Source organism: Oncorhynchus kisutch, linkage group LG26 (assembly GCF_002021735.2).
Source record: "Oncorhynchus kisutch isolate 150728-3 linkage group LG26, Okis_V2, whole genome shotgun sequence".
NCBI lineage: Eukaryota > Metazoa > Chordata > Actinopteri > Salmoniformes > Salmonidae > Oncorhynchus > Oncorhynchus kisutch.
In genome coordinates, this window is record NC_034199.2 from 32,316,221 (window position 1) to 32,339,231 (window position 23,011).

General features: G+C 41.3%; 1 protein-coding gene across 1 annotated transcript in view; it reads left to right on the plus strand.

Moving 5' to 3' along the window:
- ttn.1 (titin, tandem duplicate 1) overlaps window positions 1-23,011 on the plus strand; it is a 167,902-nt gene that overhangs the window by 49,047 nt on the left and 95,844 nt on the right. The window contains exons 77-108 of the mRNA XM_031805693.1: window positions 1,588-2,943; window positions 3,087-3,149; window positions 3,358-3,441; window positions 3,569-3,649; window positions 3,810-3,902; window positions 4,054-4,122; window positions 5,021-5,059; window positions 5,437-6,975; window positions 7,544-7,597; window positions 8,067-8,462; window positions 8,589-8,861; window positions 10,786-11,061; window positions 11,677-11,816; window positions 11,945-12,071; window positions 12,197-12,463; window positions 12,667-12,933; window positions 13,110-13,373; window positions 13,473-13,739; window positions 13,856-14,122; window positions 14,215-14,481; window positions 14,596-15,002; window positions 15,106-15,232; window positions 15,707-15,849; window positions 17,613-17,736; window positions 20,323-20,589; window positions 20,688-20,785; window positions 20,911-21,079; window positions 21,172-21,438; window positions 21,591-21,857; window positions 21,957-22,235; window positions 22,325-22,733; window positions 22,831-22,955. Coding sequence (XP_031661553.1) covers window positions 1,588-2,943; window positions 3,087-3,149; window positions 3,358-3,441; window positions 3,569-3,649; window positions 3,810-3,902; window positions 4,054-4,122; window positions 5,021-5,059; window positions 5,437-6,975; window positions 7,544-7,597; window positions 8,067-8,462; window positions 8,589-8,861; window positions 10,786-11,061; window positions 11,677-11,816; window positions 11,945-12,071; window positions 12,197-12,463; window positions 12,667-12,933; window positions 13,110-13,373; window positions 13,473-13,739; window positions 13,856-14,122; window positions 14,215-14,481; window positions 14,596-15,002; window positions 15,106-15,232; window positions 15,707-15,849; window positions 17,613-17,736; window positions 20,323-20,589; window positions 20,688-20,785; window positions 20,911-21,079; window positions 21,172-21,438; window positions 21,591-21,857; window positions 21,957-22,235; window positions 22,325-22,733; window positions 22,831-22,955 — 8,871 coding nt within the window. The remainder of the gene's footprint in view (window positions 1-1,587; window positions 2,944-3,086; window positions 3,150-3,357; window positions 3,442-3,568; window positions 3,650-3,809; window positions 3,903-4,053; window positions 4,123-5,020; window positions 5,060-5,436; window positions 6,976-7,543; window positions 7,598-8,066; window positions 8,463-8,588; window positions 8,862-10,785; window positions 11,062-11,676; window positions 11,817-11,944; window positions 12,072-12,196; window positions 12,464-12,666; window positions 12,934-13,109; window positions 13,374-13,472; window positions 13,740-13,855; window positions 14,123-14,214; window positions 14,482-14,595; window positions 15,003-15,105; window positions 15,233-15,706; window positions 15,850-17,612; window positions 17,737-20,322; window positions 20,590-20,687; window positions 20,786-20,910; window positions 21,080-21,171; window positions 21,439-21,590; window positions 21,858-21,956; window positions 22,236-22,324; window positions 22,734-22,830; window positions 22,956-23,011) is intronic.

Consider the following 23,011-nt stretch of genomic DNA (forward strand, 5'->3'; position numbering starts at 1 on the left):
TCTTTGCAAATTAAAAAAAATATATAATAATAATTCACATTCACATAAATATTCAGACCCTTTACTAAGTACTTTGTTGAAGTACCTTTGGCAGCGATTACTGCCTTGAGTCTTCTTGGGTATGATGCTACGGGCTTGGCACACCTGTATTTGGGGAGTTTCTCCCATTCTTCTCTGCAGATCCTCTCAAGCTCTGTCAGGTTGGATGGGGAGCATCACTGCACAGATATTTTCAGGTCTCTCCAGAGATGTTAGATCGGGTTCAAGTCCGGCTTCTGACTGGGCCACTCAAGGACATTGAATGGCCACTCCTGCATTGTCTTGGTTGTGTGCTTAGGGTCATTGTCCTGTTGGAAGATGAACTTTCACCCCAGTCTGAGGTCCTGAGCGCTCTGGAGCAGGTTTTCATGAATGATCTCACTGTACTTTGCACCGTTCATCCCCACAGCATGATGCCGCCACCACCATGCTTCACCGTAGGGATGGTGCCGGGTTTCCTCCAGACATGATGCTGCCACCACCATGCTTCACCGTAGAGATGGTGCCGGGTTTCCTCCAGACATGATGCTGCCACCACCATGCTTCACCGTAGAGATGGTGCCGGGTTTCCTCCAGACATGATGCTGCCACCACCATGCTTCACCATAGAGATGGTGCCGGGTTTCCTCCAGACATGACGCTTGGCATTCAGGCCAAAGAGTTCAACATTGGTTTCATCAGACCAGAGCATCTTGTTTCTCGAGTGGCTTCCATCTGGCCACTCTATCATAAAAGCCTGATTGGTGGAGTGCTGCAGAGATGGTTGTCCTTCTGGAAGGTTCTCCCAACTCCACAGAGGAACTCTAGAGCTCTGTTAAAGTGACCATCGGGATCTTGGTCACCACCCTGACCAAGGCCCTTCCCCTCCGATTGCTCAGTTTAGCCGGGCGGCCAGCTCTAGGAAGGGTCTTGGTGGTTCCAAACTTCTTCCATTTAAGAATGATGAAGGCCACTGTTTTCTTGTGGACCTTCAATGCTGCAGACATTTTTTGGTACCCTTCCCCAGATCTGTGCCTCGACTCAATCCTATCTCGGAGTTCTATGGACAATTCCTTCGACCTCATTGCTTGGTTTTTGCTCTGACATGCACTGTCAACTGAGGGACCTTTTATAGACAGGTGTGTGCCTTTCCAAATAATTTCCAATCAATTGAATTTACCACAGGTGGACTCCGATCAAGTTGTAGGAACATCTCAAGGATGATCAATGGAAACAGGATGCACCTGAGCTCAATTTCCAGTGTCATAGCACAGTTCAAAAAACCTGTTTTCACTTTGTCATTATGGGGTATTGTGTGTAGATTGATTTGAGAGAAAAAATATTCAATCCATTTTAGAATAAGGCTGTAACGTAACAAAATGTGGAAAAAGTCAAGGGGTCTGAATACTTTCCGAATGTTATTCAAACACATTCACATCTTCCAGGCAACCTTTTATGTAAAAGTGTCTCTGTGTTTTACTGTCATCTTCTTAGTCACCGTTGTATGGTGCAAATCTTGAATTCATATTCTCTTCTTGTGCAAATCTTGAATTTGTGTTGTCTTTAAAGCCATCACAGTTCCTTCAACAACTGAGCTAACTGTAACAACAGAGACTGAAGCAAGGAAAGATGTTTCAGTGAAGAGGGATTCAGTAACTGAACAGCTGAAAGAAGTTTCACTAAACCTTAATTCAGCTTCTGAAGTGTGGCAAGAACTTTCAGTGAAGAAGACTTCAGTAACTGAAATGAGACAAGAAGTTTCAGTTAAGAGGGATTCCATGACTGAAACATGGCAACAAGTTCCAGTGCAGAGGGATTCTGTGACTGAAGTGCCACAAAAAGTTTCAGTGAAGGTGGATTCAGGGGCTGAAAAGAGGCCAGAAGTTTCAGTGAAGAGAGATTCAGTGACTGAAGCACGGCAAGTAGTTGCAGTGAAGAAGGCTTCAGTAACTGAAGTAAGGCAAGACGTTTCAGTGAAGAGGGATCCTGTGACTGAAGCAGGGCAAGTTTCACAGAGAACAGGTTTCATTGAGAAAATTTCCCTGGCAGAGGAAGTTAGTTTCAGAGAAGAGGTATCATATGGAGACAAAGCTATGATATATGAGAGAGAAAAGGAATTGACTCAGATAAACGTAAGGGATGATATTTCTTTAGAAGAGGAAGATATACAACAAACTGAGATAGTAAGGCAAGAAGTTAAAATAAAGAAAATAGATGATCAACCAATTCAAGCCATTGTTGCAAAGAAAGAGGAAGATGCAACCCAAAGAGATAGTGTTATACACATTGACCCAGCGACAGTGGTTCCACCAAAGAAATCAGCTACTACTACCACTAAGAAAGAAGCTATCTTAAGTATAAAGGTTATTCCTCAAAGGAAAGTTGTCTCACCTAAGGTAGAAGCCATTCCTTCTAAGAAAGCTGTCTTATCTGAGGTAGAAGCCATTCCTTCTAAGAAAGCTGTATTATCTGAGGTAGAAGCCATTCCTTCTAAGAAAGCTGTCTTATCTGAGGTAGAAGCCATTCCTTCTAAGAAAGCTGTCTTATCTGAGGTAGAAGCCATTCCTTCTAAGAAAGCTGTCTTATCTGAGGTAGAAGCCATTCCTTCTAAGAAAGCTGTCTTATCTGAGGAAGAAGCCAATGCATATAAGAAAGCTGTTTCACCTAAAGTAGATGTCATTCCACCTAAGAAAGCTGTTTCACCTAAAGTAGATGTCATTCCACCTAAGAAAGCTGTTTCACCTAAAGTAGATGTCATTCCACCTAAGAAAGCTGTTTCACCTAAAGTAGATGTCATTCCACCTAAGAAAGCTGTTTCACCTAATGAAGATGACATCCCGTATAAAACTAAAATATCACAGAAGACAATCAAACAAAAGGAAAAAGAAGAAGAAGAGAGAGTTCAGCCTCCAACACCTCACAAAGGTATTTAATCTGAGGGCCTCATTCTTATATATTGTCTGTCTGTCTTTGTGTATTCTTCTTACGTCTTTCCTTGTTGGACTGTATATTGTCATGACTAAATCTTTGTGTTGTCTAAATATTGCATAATACTTTTTCTTGTCCAGACCAAAGGGTCGCCCCTGAAGTGGTCCCTGTTTCAATTACAGATGATACCATTCGTCCACAAGGTACTAAAGGGACTCTTACGTCTTCATCAAAAACTAAACTAAACTCTTACATCTTCTTGTTGTATTGTGTTTTCCTAAGTGTTGTCCTTAATGTTTCATGTCTCAATCTTCTTCAATCTGTTTCATTGTGCCAGTGTTTGTTTACAAATCTTAAACAAACCACAATAGTTTTTTCTTGAATGTGACATTGGTGTACTTGTATTTAAAGAACCACCAGAGGAGAAGAAAATCTCTCCTCCAACACCAAAGCCTTCACCTGCTCCCTATGTAGAAAAAGTATCATCCCCTGAAGGTAGTGTGTTTGTGTCATGCATGTTGTTTTACTCAAATGATAGTCTGCTCTTTCAGTGTTTCTTTAATGAGTCTTTGGCCAAAGTGGTCAGTTCTTGATTGTGACCTTGGGGTACTTGTATTTAAAGCGACACCAGACAAGAAAATCTCTGCACCGAAGCCAAAGCCTTCAGATGCCCCCCATGTGGAGAAAGCTTCTCCCCCTGAAGGTAGTCTCTTATGTTTTTGTCATTCATGTTATGTTCTGTCACTGTTTGTGTTTGTTTAACAACTCTTAGCTCAAGCTGTCAGTTCTTAAGTGTTTGTTTAACAACTCTTAGCTCAAGCTGTCAGTTCTTGAATGTGACCTTAGAATACTTGTATTTAAAGTGAAACCAGTGCAGAAGAAAGCCTCCCCCCCACCACCTCAGATACCAAAGCCTTCACCTGCTCCTCTTGTAGAAACAGTGTCTCCTACTGAAGGTAGTGTTTCTGATGTTTGTTTCAATGTAGTTTTTTCTTAATGCCTATCTGCTCTATTAAAAGTTTGTAGTTGGTGAGCAAATTTTAGCTCAAACACTCTTGATTGTCCTGATTATGACCTTTGGCATATTTGTATTTAAAATGTCACCAGCTGAAAAGAGATCCTCCCCACCGATGAAAACGCCTTCACCTGTTTCACCTAGTGCTTCACCCCCTGAAGGTAGTCTTTTTTGTTTCTGTCATTCATGGTGTGTTCTTCAAATGTCTGTTTGCTCTTATTGACAGGTTCCTAAGAGCATGTGAGCCTCACACATGCTGCACTTAAGTAGTATGAGTGAACACATGTGTATGTATACAACATGTATACTTGCATTTTACACTGGCACTTAGAAACCACATTTTATATTGCTTCGTTTGTCTGTCTACTCTACAGCATACTTTTAAACCTATTTAGAGGTTTATCTGTTTGTCTTTATCTCATGATACCTACTCACTTGAAGTGTGTACTTCTAATAAAATGTGCATGCTTGATACTGCTTGCTTAGAGTAAAGACACTTCTACACTCTACTAGTGTAATAACTAACAGTAGTTACCCTGTACAGGCTAGTAAGTACATGCAGTACTCTTTTCTCAAAAAATATTGGCAATAGGGGTAAGTCGCATGCAACTGCCTGTACTTACACACCTGCTACAGAGTCATTACATTTCAAAAAGTCTTCACCAATGTGAAAAGGAATACATTGCTCAAATCATCAAAAGTCAACATATTGCATGACACACTTCTTCCTCTAACCCAAATATTGATACCCCTGCTTCTTGTAGTGTATATATGTACATAGTACATGTTTGATGTATGTGGCTGTAAGAGATGTGTATAATCTTTATGACATGGGTAACGTCCAATGTATGTATAGTGTATATGTTGAGTGTGTAATGTACAGTGTTAATTGTGTGCAGCTATACTGTGTGTCGAAGTACATTTTCCCCTCTTATAAGACAGTTTATCACATCCCATCCTAGTTATTAGCCACAAACGTATGGGTGCTTTCCCGAATCCCTTACAATATATTTTCATCCTATACCTTAACTGGAATCTTACATTCCTACATTCCTACAGATAAGGGCCCTGTAACAGCACCCGGGGGAGCTGGCAAAGGTAAGATTGCAACAATACATCAAAGGGTAGAACACAATAACAATATATCAAAGCATTATTTTTAACCTATTAATGCAAAACATAGATAGTAAACAGATTAAGAGATCAAACATTAAAAGATAGCTTCATCATTTGATCAATGAATTACTCATTTAAATACATGATACCAGTTTACTTTACTTGGGAAAATGTCTGTTTAACTTGTCTGTTTGAAAATATGTCCCGTGAACTGTCCTAAATCTTTTGTTGCCGAGTGAATGTGGAGTGTACAGTATTGCTGTAAAATGTTTAATATTGGAGTCCTTTGTTGTTTTGTGATGCAAATGAATAATTGTTGGTCGTTGCTCTCTGTCTTAAACAAAATCTTACTACTTCAGCAAAAACAACTGCGGTGCCAACGATTATTAAGAAAAAGGGTAGAATTCCTGTTCTGAAGGAAGAAAAACTTGAAATGCCAACTTTGAAGAAAGTGACCAGAATTTCAAAGGACACTGAGGAAGAGCAGGATATCATTAAGCTGAAAAGGGTGCCACAGATACCCTCAGAAGAAGAGACAGTTGAACCGGAGGTTCCGACCCAGGAAGCCTCAAGGACCATAGTTGTTGAAAGTTACGAGAGAGAGGAGTATATGTTTGAAACAACAGAAATAGCTGAGAGAACCTCAGTATACGTTAAGAAGCCAATTGAACAGGTGGAGTTTCACAAACCTAAAGAAGTTGCATCAAAAGATTCTACTGAGGAATCTTTGGTTCACCTGAAAAAATCCCAAAAGGTTCTGAAAGTTGTCCAAGTAGAGGAGAAAATGGGTTTGAAGAAAACACCAAAGTTGCTGAAAGAAGAATCACCTGGCCAACCTAGTTTATCTCTGAAGAAGGTATCAAAATTGCCATCAGACGAGAAAGAGCAAGAAACTGTCAAGCTTAAACCATTTGAAAAACCTGCTAAACCGGGAACTGTTGAGCCAGAGAAAGACAAAAAAGACACTGAATCCAGAGCTGCTTATGATAGAAGTGAGAGACCACAAAGAGATGAAGCAGTTAAAGAATCCGTTTCTGCTCCTATGAAGAAATCTGAAACCATCTCAAAGGATACAAAAGAGCCACAGGCAGCCAAATTTAAACCAGTGGCCAAAGCTCCTGAAGATGAACACGAAGAGTTTGACAAACCACTGACAAAGGTGAAGACAATTCCTTCGCAGGAGCAAGAGAAGGAAGAAGTTAAATTGAAGCCATTTTCTAAGTCACCAAAAGCTGAAACTGTGAAGCCTGAGAAGGAGCCTGAGAAGAAGAAAGAGGCTGAAAAACCTCTTCATCAAAAGCCAAGTCCTCCAAAACCAGTACCTGTAAAGAAAATTGAAAAGAGTCCTCAAGAGGAAAAACCAACACAATTAAAAAAGGTGGAGCTTGTGCCTAAAGAACCAGAAGAAAAAGAAAAAGACAAACCCTTAAAGCATGAAGAGACACTTAAGAAAAAGGTGGAACTGAAAAAGACTCCTTCACCTAAGGTTGAAAAACCAAAGCCAAAAGAAATTGAAAAGATTATTATGGAGAGGAAGCCCAGTGCAGAACGCACCAAAAAGCTCCCTAGACAGGTTTCACCTAAAGATTCATTTGAAGGTGTTACCCTAAAAAAGGTTCCAAAGAAAATATCACCAGAAGAGGAAGCACCACATAAAACTGTTAAAGAGAAGGTGCCAGCAATGAAGGAACTGTCCCCTGTACAGTTACGAAAGATTTCAACTCAGTTGGAGGAGGAAGTCTTTGAGGAGGAGCCAGAGAAGGAGCTGGAATCTGACAATGAAGGTTGGGGATGGGAACTTGTCCCTCGAGATAGTTCTGGGTCCACAGAAGACTGGGGAGAGGAACCTTTAGAAGGTGATGCACGTGAGACCCCTGGAATGCCAGGTGCCAGCAGAGGTGAGATTATGGCTGCTGAAACTTACCACTGGTGGCTCAGGAAGTGTCTCACCTGATCCATCCTCCATTCATCCATTAATCTATCTGTCCAGTTATCGTCGAGCTAGACATCCATCTTTCATTACCTCCATCCATGTCCATCTTTTTGTCTCACGTCTTGTCCTCATTCTATGTAGACCAACCATGTCCATGTCCACACTGTGTTTTCCAACCATGTCCATCTTAATGTTTTCATCTTCTCATCTTAATGTCTACATTTTGTGCAGTCCAAGTATCAACGTCAGTCATTTTTGTCCACTGTCTAGATGTACTAATATTTGTCTCCATTGTCTTGTACACATCCATTACAGCGTGTTCAAGCTCTCCATGTCAATTTCTGCCATTTTTTTCAATTCTCTATGTCCATGCCATCTTCTCATGTCCAATAATCTTGCCCTTGGTGCTTCATTTTGTATCCATTCATCTTTCCCATCTTTCACAGTTTTCTGTGTAATGTCCAACCATTTTGCCAGTTGTAGTCATATATTTTATTTCTTAATGAGAAAGTCATACAATTGTCTTTACTCAGATGGGAAACCAAAAGAGGATGCTGCCGGTAGAGGTAGAGGTAGAGGCATTCAAGGTGAGAATAAACAAAAACATGCATGTTGGTAATATGGGTGTGATAAAGATATAGAAACTTAAAGTGCTCAGAAATATCATGACTTTAACCTATATCCTTATATGGGTTTCCCTTATAGGTGTTTGTAATCATACCTATCTTGTCTTATTTACTATGAAAACTATGTATTTTGTTTAAATGTTAAATGTGTTTGAATGTTTGAGTCCGTATATTACTTCCTTATAGTCCGTATAGTAGCGTTTTATTGTGTTGTTAACTTGCTTAATACTCTTCATCCTCTTTGGGAAATACGGTAATGCCACTTGTTTGTTGCCCTTGGCGACATGTCCAAGAGAGGTTTCTCTCTGAGGTTTTATGTTGACGTTCATGTACTGAAAAAATACAGTTCTTAAAAATGAAATAAAACAAAACGTCTTAGCAAAGGTAGTGTTGTTGAACTTATCATGCATTTACATTTTTCCGATTTCAGCTAAGCAAACCCCCTCACCTGGTGGTGGTCGGGGTAGAGGACTGAAGCCCGGTGCTGGAGGAGACAAACCCCCAGATGCTAATCCTTTTGGATTCCAGCTCAAAGCAGTTCCCCTGAAGTTTACGAGACCACTCAAAGACATAGTGTTACAGGAGGCTGAGTCAGTCGGCGCTTCTGCTACGTTTGAGTGCGAGGTTTCGCCTTCTACTGCAATTACTACATGGATGAAAGATGACGCCAACATAAGAGAGAGCCCAAAACACAAGTACTACTCGGATGGCAAAGATCGCAAACTGCTCATCATTGATGTGCAAGTTTCTGACACTGGTGAATATACTTGTGTTGCCAAGCTGGGCAACAAGGAAAAGACAACAACCGCCAAACTAATAGTAGAAGGTACTTATTCTAAGTCCATACATGTTCTGTGTAACAAACTTCTTTACTTCTTTTCAACCTTTCTGATTACTTAAAGATAAGTCATATTTGATGTATGCTTTGGAATATGACTTTCTTTCCTCATAGAATTGCCTGTGAAGTGGGTAAAGACTCTGGAAGAGGATGGTATGTCGGTCCTCAAGAGTCAGCCTATGTACCTGACCTGTGAGTTGAACAAAGAGAGAGATGTGGTCTGGAAGAAGAGTGGTGTCCCTCTTAAAAACATCCCTGGAAAAGTGGCTATCAATGTCATTGGAATGCAGCATGCCATTACAATCCAGGACACAGGAGATGACGACGCTGGCATTTACGCTTGCGAGTGTGATGACATCAGGACTAAAACAGATGTCAAAATCATTGGTATGTACAGGAGAATATCTATATTTGTAACTAAACAAATGCACTAATCATTTTAGGAGCAATTCATTTAACCAATCTAAATAATGCATTACTAGCCTATTCATAAGCACGGGGAAAACATTGTGTAATTGCTACATAGCTTGACATACTTGACTTCATCCTCTTGTCCCCTTTGGAAGCATACAGTGGCTTGCGAAAGTATTCACCCCCTTGGCATTTTATCTATTTTGTTGCCTTACAAACTGGAATTAAAATATATTTTTTGGGGGGTTTGTATCATTTAATTTACACAACATGCACTTTGAGGATGCAAAATATGTTTTATTGTGAAACAAACAAGAAATAAGACAAAAAAAGAACTTGAGAGCGCATTACTATTCACCCTCCCCCAAAGTCAATACTTTGTCGAGCCACCTTTTGCAGCAATTACAGCTGCAAGTCTCTTTGGGTATGCCTCTATAAGCTTGGCACATCTTGCCACTGGGATCTTTGCCCATTCTTCAAGGCAAAACTGCTCCAGCTCCTTCAAGTTGGATGGGATCCGCTGGTGTACAGCATTTTTTAAAGTCATACCACAGATTCTCAACTGGATTGAGGTCTGGGCCTTGACTAGGCCATTCCAAGACATTTAAATGTTTCCCCTTAAACCACTCGAGTGTTGCTTTAGCAGTATTCTTAGGGTTATTGTCCTGCTAGAAGGTGCCATCCATCATTCCTTCAATTCTGACCAGTTTCCCAGGCCCTGAGGATGAAAAACGTCCCCACAGCATGATGGTGTGGTGTTGGGGATGTTCTCGGGGTGATGAGTGGTATTGAGTTTGCGCCAGACATAGCATTTTACTTGATGTTCAAAAAGCTACATTTTCATCTGACCAGTGCCACCTTCCATATGTTTGGGGAATCTCCCACATGCCTTTTGGCAAACACCGTGTTTGCTTATGTTTTTCTTTAAGCAATGGCTTTTCTCTGGACACTCTTCCGTAAAGCCCAGTTCTGTGGAGTGTATGGCTTAAAGTGGTTCTCCGCTGCAGAGCTTTGCAGCTCCTTCGGGGTTGTCTTTGGTCTCAATGTTGCCTCTCTGATTAATGCCCTCCTTGCCTTGTCCGTGAGTTCCGGTGGGCGAACCTCTCTTGGCAGGTTTGTTGTGGTGCCATATTCTTTCCATTTTTTAATAATGGATTTAATGGTACTCCGTGGGATGTTCAAAGTTTAAAATTTTTGTTTTAACCTGACCCTGATCTGTACTTCTCCACAACTTTGCCCCTGACCTGTTTGGAGAGCTCCTTGGTCTTCATGGTGCCCCATGCTTAGTGGTGTTGCAGACTCTGGGGGCCTTTTATATACATGTGTATATATACTGAGATCATGTGACAGATCATATGACACTTAGATTGCACACAGGTGGGCTTTATTTAAGTAATTATGTGACTTCTAAAGGTAATGTGTCGCACCAGATCTTATTTAGGGGCTTCCTAGCAAAGGGTGTGAATACATATGCACGGACCACTTTTCCATTTTTTTGAATTTTTTGAAACAAGTCATTTCTTTTCATTTCACTTCACCAATTTGGACTATTTTGTGTATGTCCATTACATGAAATCCAAATAAAAATATCTTTAAATTACAGGTTGTAATGCAACATAATAGGAAAACCACCAAGGGGGGTGAATACATTTGCAAGGCACTGTAGGAGGTCTACCATGGGTCTCCACCTCACTCTTTTCTGTGTGAGGGCTTTTGCCTCTTGCCAGGAGACCCCCATTTTACTCAGTTCCTGTGGATCGTCTCTAGTTGGTCTTCGACTTTCCCTGCTTTGTTTTTTTTTGTGGATTGTAGTCCTGTGCCTGTCTTCTCATGTTTGTTGTGTCTTGGCTACATGAGAAGGAGCCATTTTTTCAATATTAATTTTGATTTTATTTTACAGAAATTATCAGAGACTGGTTGCAGAAACCATTAAGAGATCAGCATGTGAAACCCAAGGCCACTGCCACTTTCAAATGTGAGCTCTTCAAAGAAACCCCCAACTGGAAGTGGTTCCATGGCGACAAGGAGATTCCTAATGATCCCACTGACAAGACTGAGGTCAAGAAAGAAGGAAAACAACTGACTCTCATAGTTAAGAAAGTATCACCTGATGATATTGGGCAATATGCCATGGAGGTGGAAGGCCGCAGATACACAGCTAACCTGACTCTTGGAGGTTGGTTGCACATTCTATGTTATGTTACTTGTATGTTATGTTACGGTCTGCAATTGCATGTTATGTTGTCCACTAACGCTATCTACATGATAGCCTTTGCCAGCAGCATACCACCCTGCATCCCACTGCTGGTTTGCTTCTGAAGCTAAGCAGGGTTGGTCCTGGATGGGAAACCAGATGCTGCTGGAAGTGGTGTTGGAGGGCCAGTAGGAGGCACCCTTTCCTCTGGTGTAAAAAAAGAAATAATAATAAATCCCCCAGGGCAGTGATTGGGGAAATTGCCCTGTGTAGGGTGCTGTCTTTTGGATGGGATGTTAAACAGGTGTCCTAACTCTCTGTGGTCACTAAAGATCCCATGGCACTAATCGTAAGACTAGGGGTGTTAACCCCAATGTCCTGGCTAAATTCCCAATCTGTCCCTCATACCATCTCGGTCACCTGATCATCCCCAGTTTACAATTGGCTCATTCATCTCCCCTCCTCTTCCCTGTAATTATACCCCAGGTCGTTGCTGTAAATGAGAATGTGTTCTCAGTCAACTTACCTGGTAAAATAAGGTTTTAAATAAAATAAACATGAAGTGAATCCTTTAAAATATTTTTGATACTTTTACAGAACGTGAAGCTCAGATCTTGAAGCCTATCTCCAGTATGGAGGTTGTTGAGAAAGAGGAGGTTACGTTTGAAACTGAAATATCTGAAGAGGATGTGGCTGGAGAATGGAAACTTAAAGGGCAAGTCCTGCAAAGATCACCGGTAAGACATATAATTTGACTTTAATATATTTCTGGATTCTAACCACAATGATTGGAAATATGTACCGTACATGTTGTTTAAATGTTGATGTATTTACACTTTTGTTCAAATTCTATTTACATTTTTAGATGGTTGAAATCAAATCTGAGGGCCAGAAACGTTTCCTCACTCTGAAAAATGCTCAGCTTGACCAGTGTGGCGAAGTGTCTTATCAAGCTCTGAACGCTATCACGAGTGGGGTGCTCACAGTCACAGGTAAGAAAGTGTCAAAAATGAACAATATATACTGTCATATACTGTATGTGTTTGTAAAGTCTCTGTGATCCAAAGGAAGATGGATAATGCGTCAGTCAAACTTAATCATTATTCATACCTCACAGAACTGGAAATGGACTTCACAGTCCCCTTGAAGGACGTGTCTGTACCTGAAAAGAAACAGGCTATGTTTGAGTGTACTATCACAAAGGATGTGCCTAAAGTCATGTGGTTAAAGGGGTCAGACATCCTGTCGACAGGCGATAAATATGACATTATTGATGATGGAAAGAAACATATATTGGTCATAAACAACAGTGAATTTGATGATGAGGGACAATACACTATTGAAGTCTTGGGCAAAAAGTCAACAGCCCAGTTGACTGTGGAGGGTAAGTACTGGCTGAAACGATTCTCAGTTAACTCTTCTGTTTTACATGGTGCTGAATCTTTGATCTGGCTTTGTGTTAGATATGAGCTGCTTTTAGTATGTTGGCATCTTAATTCTTTATTGATTCATTATCTTACTGGGCAACAAGACTGTTTATTGGGCAAAGACAGTAACACTGTTATGCACTCAACTAATATATTGTAGGTATGAGGCTCAAATTCATAACACCACTAAAGGACCAGACTGCCAAGGAAGGTCAAACAGCTCGGTTTGAGGTTGAGCTCTCTCATGAGAAGGTACCCCTGACATGGTACAAAAATGAAATCAAACTCCATGTGAGCAGGACCGTGCTCATCCATTTTGAAGGAAAGAAACACACCTTAGAAATCAAGGAGTTGACTCTAGATGATACCTGCCAGATTAAGGCAGAGGCTAAAGGAATTCCCTCAACGGCAAACTTGACGGTGCTAGGTAACCCCTACTCTGTACCTCTTTCTTTCATTCTCTTTGTCCTCTTTATGGCTCTTTGTTCATCTCTTGTTTTCTACATTGTTCTCCTATGCTTTGCAACATGGAGAGAAGGCATCATTCGAGAGTGTTATTGTTATTTGATCTACAGCAATTGATAAAATATTTTCCTTTTCCAGAGGGTGACGCATACTTCACAGTGAAGTTGCAGGATTACACCGCAGTCGAGAAGGACGAGGTCACTCTGGACTGTGAACTCAGCAAAGATGTCCCTGTGAGGTGGTACCATAATGAGACTGAAATTAAGGCCTCTAAGATTGTAACCATAAGGGCTGAGGGCAACAAAAGAACGTTGTCTATCAAGAAAGTGGAAGGAAAAGACAAGGGACAATACCTATGTGATTGTGATACGGACAAGACCATGGCAACCATTAGCATTGAAGGTGAGTCAATTCATTTTTACAATCATAAAATCTAATAGTAAAGATTGTTTTTGTTTTCTTGGTTCAATTAATTGCCCTCTTTCCCCTGTGCAATTGCAGCTCGTGATATCAAGGTATCTCGCCCAATGTATGGTGTTGAGCTCTTCGATGGCGAGACCGCTCGTTTTGAAGTGGAAATCTCTGAAGATGATGTCCATGGCCAGTGGAAACTGAAGGGAGAAACCCTTTCACCTTCCCCAGATATTGAAATCATTGAGGATGGTGCCAAGCACACTTTCACATTATACAACTGCAAGGTCTCCCAGACAGGAGAGGTTGGATTCACAGCTGCCAATGCTAAGTGTACAGCCAACCTGAAAGTGAAAGGTAAGATTTCTATTTCTGATCTATTTTCTCATTTCTTCACCTTTTTTCACAATTGAAATAGTAGAACGACTGATATTCAATCCACTATAATATGCTGCCTATTGGTTTTATTCCAGAACTGCCACTGACCTTTATCACACCTTTGAGTGATGTGCAAGTGTATGAGAAAGATGAGGGAAGATTTGAGGTTGAGATTTCAAGACCAACCAAGACCTTCCGTTGGCTCAAGGGATCTCAGGAGTTGGAAAATGATGACAAGTTTGAGATTATCCATGAAGGAAAGATACACACTCTGGTGGTCAAAAAGGCTGCATATGAGGATGAAGCTAAATACATATTTGAGGCTGAGGACAAGAGGACCACAGGAAAACTAGTTATCCAAGGTAATTATTGAGATCATGGATGTTTTGAAATAATCAAATAATAAATAAAGAAAATATTGTATTAATAAAATGGTGATTTTTTTTGTGATAAGGTATACGCCTTGAGTTTGTCAAGCCCATCAAGGATGTCACAGTGAAGGAGCGTGAAACAGCAGAGTTCAGTATTGAACTGTCACATGACAAAATCTCTGTTGTCTGGTACAAGAACGACGTCCGTCTGCACCCCAGCAAGGTTGTGCACATGTCAGACAATGGCAAAATGCACACCTTGACTTTCAAGCAGGTGTCCATTGATGACACATCCATGATCAAAGTGGAAGCCTTGGGCAAGAGCTCTGAGGCCATGCTCACTGTTCTTGGTAAGCTATTGATTGAACTGTGGTGTCATTTAGTTTGAGTCATTTAATTCACATAAAGCCTGCAGTTAAACATAACTTTACATTTCCTCATAATTTCCTCTTTGTGCTTGACAGAGGGAGAACCTTACTTTGTCACAAAACTGCAAGACTACACTGCCGTTGAGAAGGACGAAGTGATGCTGGTTTGTGAACTTAGCAAGACCTCTGCTGAGGTGAAATGGTTCAAGGACGGCCAGGAGATCATGCCTAGCAAGAATCTGATCATTAAAACCGATGGAAAGAGGCGTTTGCTGACAGTGAAGAAAGCCGAGAAGGGCAACATTGGAGAGTACACTTGCGATTGTGGTTCTGATAAAACCACAGCCAGGCTGGACATTGAGGAGCGTGACATTAAGGTTGTTCGTCCACTGTACAGCGTGGAAGTGACAGAAACTGAAATTGCCAAGTTTGAGACCGAGATCTCTGCCGATGATGTCCACGGTCACTGGAAACTCAAAGGAGAGGCCCTTCATCAGTCTCCTGTAAGTGGTATTGACTGATTTATTTGAAATAGCCCATGTGAACAAGACCATTTATTTGGTTGTATTATGTAGTGACTGATGTTTCTGTGATCTGTGTTTTCAGGACTGTGAGATTAAGGAGGAGGGTACAAAGCATGTCCTTATCCTATACAACGTTCGCATGGATCAGGCCGGAGGTGTCGACTTCCAGGCTGCCAATGCTAAATCCAATGCTCAGCTCAGAGTTAAAGGTGAGAATCCTATGACACATCATACATACACACATTTTAATTTTGACTAAATATTATGGCTTTCCTCTGACAAGTAACTTTTTGTACGGCAAGTAGTACATTCTGGGAGTGCAAGTTGTACTCCACCATTTTGCTAGTTGACTGACGGCAAAAGATACTAAAGCTCAGCAAGGGAGAGCTGTTGTCCAATCAGGTGTTGTGGCTATTTTAGAAGCCTCGTGCCTTATCTGGAGTAGGTGGTCAGTGGTTATGATTGGTAGAGCTACAACATTCACAGTGAGAAGACACTCTAAATGCAAATAACTAGGACAGTCCATGATAACCCAATTTTCCCTCCAGCCCTTAGTTGTCCTGGTAGTTTAGGGACCAAGGAGAATATGCCTGTTAAGAATTGGGATACAAAGATGTCTGGTGAAAGAAGGACTTGTTTCTTATGAGTCAGTCAACTAACCATGTCTTCTCCTCGATCTGAAGCGCGGAGTATAGGGCTTATGCGGCCTCTCAAGGATGTTACTGTTACTGCCGGGGAGACCGCCACTTTCGACTGTGAACTTACTTATGAAGGAATCGTTGTCGAATGGTTCTTGGGAAGCACCAAGATGGAGCTAGGTGAAAGGGTAAGTACTGTAGAATTTACATTCACATAAACTGCTGCATAAGCAGATATTCTTTATGAATTGATGTATGCAAATTCAACTAATACTTTATAATTGACTTTACAAATGTCAATATTATTCAGCTCTTTGTTGGCTTTACAAATGATTTATGACTACCTCAGTCATTACAATCACTTTAAGTAAATGTTTTCCACATCTTTAGAGCAAAGTGAGTAAGTACAGTACAACTTGCATTCACATAAACTACAGTATAATACTTTACAATGCTTAATAATTGACTTTGTACCTGCACATGTCGTGGAGGCAGCTTCCATTTCTTCCTTTAAAATGCAACTAAATACCTACCAAGCTAAAGACCAAGATAGCTTTACATTTGTATTTGCTTAATCTGCTTAATGTCTATGTTTTGCATTAGTAGGTCATGTTTTGATGTATTGTGATTGTTTATCTATATTTTAATGTATTGTTGACAGTCTTTGTTTTGTTTTTACCTTAGGCGCATTGAGTGTGGAAAATGTGCTCTTCAAATTATATGTTATTATAATATAAAACATATGTTCACAACCCACCTACCCCACCTACCTCAGTCATAATAATCACAAGTGAAATACAATACATATTTTTGTCACCAACATATTTTAAACATATAAGGACATCGACACTTCAGGTCATTGTGCAGCATTATCTGTGTCGAGATAACATTTGACTGTTCATTCCTGTGAGCGTTGCTTGAGTTATTTTTAACAGCTTCAAGGGTTGGTGAGCCACCCAAGTGTTGGTGAGCCACCCAAGTGTTGGTGAGCCACCCAAGTGTTGGTGAGCCACCCAAGTGTTGGTGAGCCACCCAAGTGTTGGTGAGCCACCCAAGTGTTGGTGAGCCACCCAAGTGTTGGTGAGCCACCCAAGTGTTGGTGAGCCACCCAAGGGTTGGTGAGCCACCCAAGTGTTGGTGAGCCACCCAAGTGTTGGTGAGCCACCCAAGTATTGGTGAGCCACCCAAGTGTTGGTGAGCCACCCAAGTGTTGGTGAGCCACCCAAGTATTGGTGAGCCACCCAAGTGTTGGTGAGCCACCCAAGTGTTGGTGAGCCTCCCAAGGGTTGGTGAGCCACCCAAGTGTTGGTGAGCCACCCAAGTATTGGTGAGCCACCCAAGTGTTGGTGAGCCACCCAAGTGTTGGTGAGCCTCCCAAGGGTTGGTGAGCCACCCAAGTATTGGTGAGCCACCCAAGTATTGGTGAGCCACCCAAGTGTTGGTGAGCCACCCAAGTATTGGTGAGCCACCCAAGTATTGGTGAGCCACCCATGTGTTGGTGAGCCACCCAAGTGTTTGTGAGCCTCCCAAGGGTTGGTGAGCCACCCAAGTATTGGTGAGCCACCCAAGTATTGGTGAGCCACCCAAGTGTTGGTGAGCCACCCAAGTATTGGTGAGCCACCCAAGTATTGGTGAGCCACCCAAGTATTGGTGAGCCACCCAAGTATTGGTGAGCCACCCAAGTATTGGTGAGCCACCCAAGTATTGGTGAGCCACCCAAGTGTTGCACTTTTGCTGTAATATTTCATAACTGTAAAATAGGTCATTAACAACGCGTTACATGTTTGTAATCAAGACAATTAATCAGGCTTTATCAATCTGTTTGACTGGCGTCCAGGTGGTGTACTTAAAGCTGCTTCACTCTACAGATACAGGAGAAAGACCGCTGCCCTATGGGCCGTTCTGGCTCAGACAAGGCTTACATACATATTGAACTGTTTCATTTCCTCAGGTGGTCACCAGAGCAGAAGGCAAAGGACACAGCCTAACTATCAGAAATGTCAAGCTGACAGAGGCTGGGGAAGTCAGGCTCACTGCAAAGGACTTCAAGACCCAGGCCAAACTCATTGTCAGGGGTAGGTTATATTTGTTAAATCATTATGGAGATGATCTGACATACCACTAGAGCTCCCTGAAACTGGTCCTTGTTATTAAACATGTTAGCACACATTTGTTTGTCTAGTTAAGCATGGCATGCAGATATTTTCAAATGGAAGAAGATCAATTACATAAGTGTGGGTGCAGTTAATTTATCTACAGTGCCTTCAGAAAGTATTCACACCCCTTGATTCTTTCAGCATTTGTTCTGTTACTGTCACGTTGGCATGAAGGATCGGGAGACAGGCGCAGGAATGCGTAATAGTTTTTTTATTAAGCCCAAATTACGAAGTGCCGTATAAAGGCACGGGGGCGAAGACCAAACAAACACAGGGTTGAAACCCAAACAAAAGAGCGAGGAGTACCTAGAATAAATACACATGCGCACATGATGATTAACACACGGGACTACACCCGGAATCATCATCAAGGGCACGAAAGCCCAAAACACACAGCACAGATACTCAGACGCACCAACGGACATTGTAACAATAATTGACAAGACCATGGAAACCAAAGGGCACATATATACAAATACTAATCAGTGGGAATAGGGGACAGGTGTGCATGATGAAAGTTCCGGAGGGATCCGTGACAGTTACAGACTGAATTTAAAATGTTTTAAATTGAGATGTTGTGTCACTGGCCTACACACAATACACCATAATGTCAAAGTGGAATTATATTTTTTTCAAAATCATTACAAATTCATTCAAAATGAAAAGCTGAAATGTCTTAAGTTAATAAGTATTAAGTTATTAAGTTAATAAGGGTTAAGTATTAACCCCTTTGTTATGGCAAGCCTAAATATGTTCAGGAGTAAAAATGTAACATTATAAGTTATAAGTGTGCAATAATAGTGTAACATTCTTTTTTAATGACTACCGCATCTCTGTACCCCACACATACAATTATCTGTATGGTCCCTCACTTGAGCTTTGAATTTCAAACACAGATTCAATCACAAAGACCAGGGAGGTTTTCCAATGTCTCGCAAAGTATCAGGAATCAGAAAGTATCAGGAATCAGGTAGGACTCAAGTGCAGACCTTGTCGAAGTTACAACGTTAATTGCAGCAAACAGAGGCAAAGGTACAAGGCGGCAGGCAGGCTCAGGGTCAGGTCAGGCAGAGTTCAGAAATCCAGATAGGGGCAGAGGTACCGGACGGCAGGCAGGCTCAGGGGCAGGCAGAGTGGTCAGGCGAGTGGGTTCAGGGTCAGGACGGGCAAGGGTCACTAACCAGGAAGGCGAGAAATAGAGAGGCTGGGAAAAGACAGGAGCTGACAGGACAAAACACTGGTAAGCTTGACAAACAAGACAAACTGGCACTGACAGACAGAAAACACAGGTATAAATACACAGGGGATAATGGGGAAGATGGGCGACACCTGGAGGGGGTGGAGACAAGCACAAGACAGGTGAACCAGATCAGGGCGTGATGCAAAGAAGGATACCTATTGCTAAATAAAAATACAAATAAAAATTACACTTTGGATGGTGTATCAATAAACCCAGTCACTACACAGATACAGGCGTCCTTCCTCACTCAGTTGCTGGAGAGGAAGGAAACCGCTTATGGATTTCACCATAAGGCCAATGGTGACTTTAAAACAGAGTTTAATGGCTGTGATAGGAGAAAATTGAAGATGGATCAACAACATTGTAGTTACTCCACAATACTAACCTAAATGTCAGAGTGAAAAGAAGGAATCCTGTACAGAATATAAATATTCCAAAACATGCAACAAGGCACTAAAGTAAAACTGCAAAAAATGTGGCAAAGAAATACAATTTATGTCCTGAATACAACACGTATGTTTGGGGCCAATCCAACACAACACATAACTGAGTACCACTCTTCATATTTTCAAGCATGGTGGTGGCTGCATCATGGTATGGGTATGCTTGTCATCAGCAAGGACTAGGGAGCTTTTCAGGATAAAAAGCAATAGAGCTAAGCACAGACAAAATCCTAGAGGAAAACCTGGCTCAGTCTGCTTTCCAACAGACACTGGGAGACAAATTCACCTTTCGGCAGGACAATAGACTAAAACACAAGGCCAAATATACACTGGAGTTGCTTACCAAGATGACATTGAATGTTCCAGAGTGGCCTAGTTACAGTTCTGACTTAAATTGGCTTGAAAATCTATAGTAAGACTTGAAAATGGCAGTCTACCATTGATCAACAACCAACTTGACAGAGTTAAAGGAATTTTTTAAAAAAATTATGTGCAAATAGTGTACAATCGAGGTGTGCAAAGCTCTTAGAGACTTTCCCAGAAAGACTCAAAGCTGTAATCACGGCCAAATGTGTGAATACTTATGTAAATGAGATATTTCTGTATTTTATTTTCAATACATTTGCAAAGAATTCTAAAAACATGTTTTCACTTTGTCATTATGGGGTATTGTGTGTAGATGGGTGAGAGAAAAAATATTTAATCCATTTTGAATTCAGTTTATAACACAACAAAATGTGGAATAAGTCAAGGAGTATGAATACTTTCTGAGGGCACTGTATATCTATATTGCAACTAATATAATGGTCTCCTGCTTTACAGAGCCACCAGTTGAGTTTACCAAACCTCTGGAGGACCAGACAGTTGAGGAAGAGGCCACTGCTTCATTGGAGTGTGAAGTCTCCAGGGAAAACGCTGAGGTCAGGTGGTTCAGAGACACACAGGAGATCCGCAAAACTAAGAAATATGACCTTATTGTTGATGGCCGAAAGAGAAGACTCATCATTCATGGCTGTACTCTAGATGACTCAAAGACATATACATGTGATGCTAAAGAATTCAAAACCTCTGCTTTCCTGAATGTTGAACGTAAGTAAAATAATGATTCAACAAAAATAAATATTGCAAATGAACAGAATTCGCAAGAAGAGTTTTAGAGAGTATATAATATATATTTTTGCTTACAGCTCCACATGTTGAGTTCTCTAAGCCACTCCATGATGTTGAGGTCAAAGAAAAGGAAAATGCCAGATTTGAGTGTGAGGTGTCTCGTGAAAATGCCAAGGTAAGTGATTATGAATGAAAATACTTTAAAATCATCAGCTCTACCTAAATGAAAACAGAGGAATCAATTATCATTGGTTTACACACACAAGAATTCTGATGATATATTGTTGTCTGTTCAAACAGGTCAAATGGTACAAGGACGGCAGCGAGATCAGAAAGGGAAAGAAATACGAGATCATTGCCAGTGGTGTCAAACGTATCCTTGTGGTCACCAAGACAGTCTTCGATGATGAAGCAGAGTACGAATGTGATGCTAAGACCTCCAAGTCCTCTGGCATGCTGACAGTTATTGGTAAGGCTTTGTTTTCATTCTCAGTACCTAGGAGATTCATATCTATACCATCAACCACATATTTGACTGATTACAATATCTTCTCCTTGCAGAGGAAGAGGCTAAGTTTACCAAGAACCTGTCTAATGTGGAGGGAACAGAAACAGACAGTGTGAAAATGATTTGTGAAGTGTCGAAGGCCAGCGCTGAGGTCACCTGGTGGAAGGGAGACCAGGAACTGCCAGAAGGAGGAAGATATGAACAGGTCACGGATGGAAGGAAGAGAATCTTCATTATTCAAGATCTTAAGATGGAAGACGCTGGAGAGTTTAACTGCAGACTGCATAACGCCAAGACATCTGCAACATTAACACTGAATGGTAAAGAAATCAGAGCTGTAAATTGAGCTGTAAATTGAAAACATATACATTCTTAAAAATTATATAAATGATGGGCATATGTTTGAGTGCAGGTTAAGCTGCTGATACAAATGATATGCATCTCCACTCATCTTGCTTTATTGTTCTTCTAGAACTGGCTGCGGAGTTCATTGCCAGGCCTCAGAGTCTTGAGGTGGTTGAGGGAGAAAAGGCTGAATTTGTCTGCTCAGTCTCTAAAGACACCTATGAAGTCAAATGGCTCAAGGGTGACAAGGAGATTGTATCTGGAGATAAGTATGACGTTGTCTGTGATGGCAAGAGAAGAGCACTGATAGTGAAGAATTGTACACCACATGATGAAGGAGGCTATGTCGCCTTCATTGGGACTACCAAAGCCTCAGCTGACTTGTTTGTCATTGGTGGGTACTTGTACAAATACTGCATAATTTGTTTATTGCTGTCTTCTGTGTCTAATAGAAAACTGTAGTTTTGCTGACACTGTTTTTTTCTCTCAACAGAGAAACTCAGAATCATCACACCCATCAAGGATATGCAAGTGAAGGAAGGACAGGAAATAATTTTCAACTGTGAGGTGAACACTGAGGGAGCTAAAGCTAAGTGGCTGAAGAACGAGGAGACCATGTTTGAGAGCAGCAAGTTTGTCATGATCCAGAAAGACAACGTGTTCTCTCTGAGGATCAAGGGTGCTCAGAAGGCAGATGAAGCCACGTATACTATTACATTGACAAATCATCGTGGTGAACATGCCAAGAGCGATGCCAATGCCAAAGTACAAGGTAAATACAATAACTTATTTAATTTTGCTGGATACAAATACTGTAGGATGTTATTGAGGAACTAACTTGTCTATCATGTGAATTCACAGAGGAGAAGCTCAAGATTATTGAGCCTCTTGAGGACTGTGAGACACAAGAGAAGAAGACCATCAGCTTCACTTGCAAGGTGAACAGACCTGATATCACCATCAAATGGATGAAGGCTGGTCAGGAGATCACCATGAGCAAACGAATCCTGTACCGTGTGGAGAAAGATAAGCACACACTGACCATCAAGGACTGTGTCATGGACGATGAGGGTGAATACACCGCCATGGCTGGTGATGACAAGTGCACTGCTGAGCTGATCCTCAACGAAGCTCCCACTGACTTCTCCACACCACTCAAAGACCAGACCATCACTGAGTTTGAGGATGCTGAGTTTTCTTGCAAGCTGTCTAAAGAGAAGGCTGTTGTTAAATGGTACAGGAATGGTCGTGAGATCAGAGAGGGACCCAGGTACAAATTTCCCATTGATTGAATGGTTGTGTGTTGATAACGTTATGAGTATTGAATAGAAAGGTCTGAAAAAGTTGTCTTGCTTGTGTTTTGACAGATACTCATTTGAGAAAGATGGCAGGATTTGCAAACTCAAGATCAAGAAGTGCAGACCAGACGATGAGTGTGAATATGCCTGCGGCCTGGAAGACAGGCGATCCAGGGCCCGCCTCTTTGTTGAAGGTAAGTTGTTAATTTTCTAATGCTTTCTAATACACAATCACGCTTTGGGAGATTCG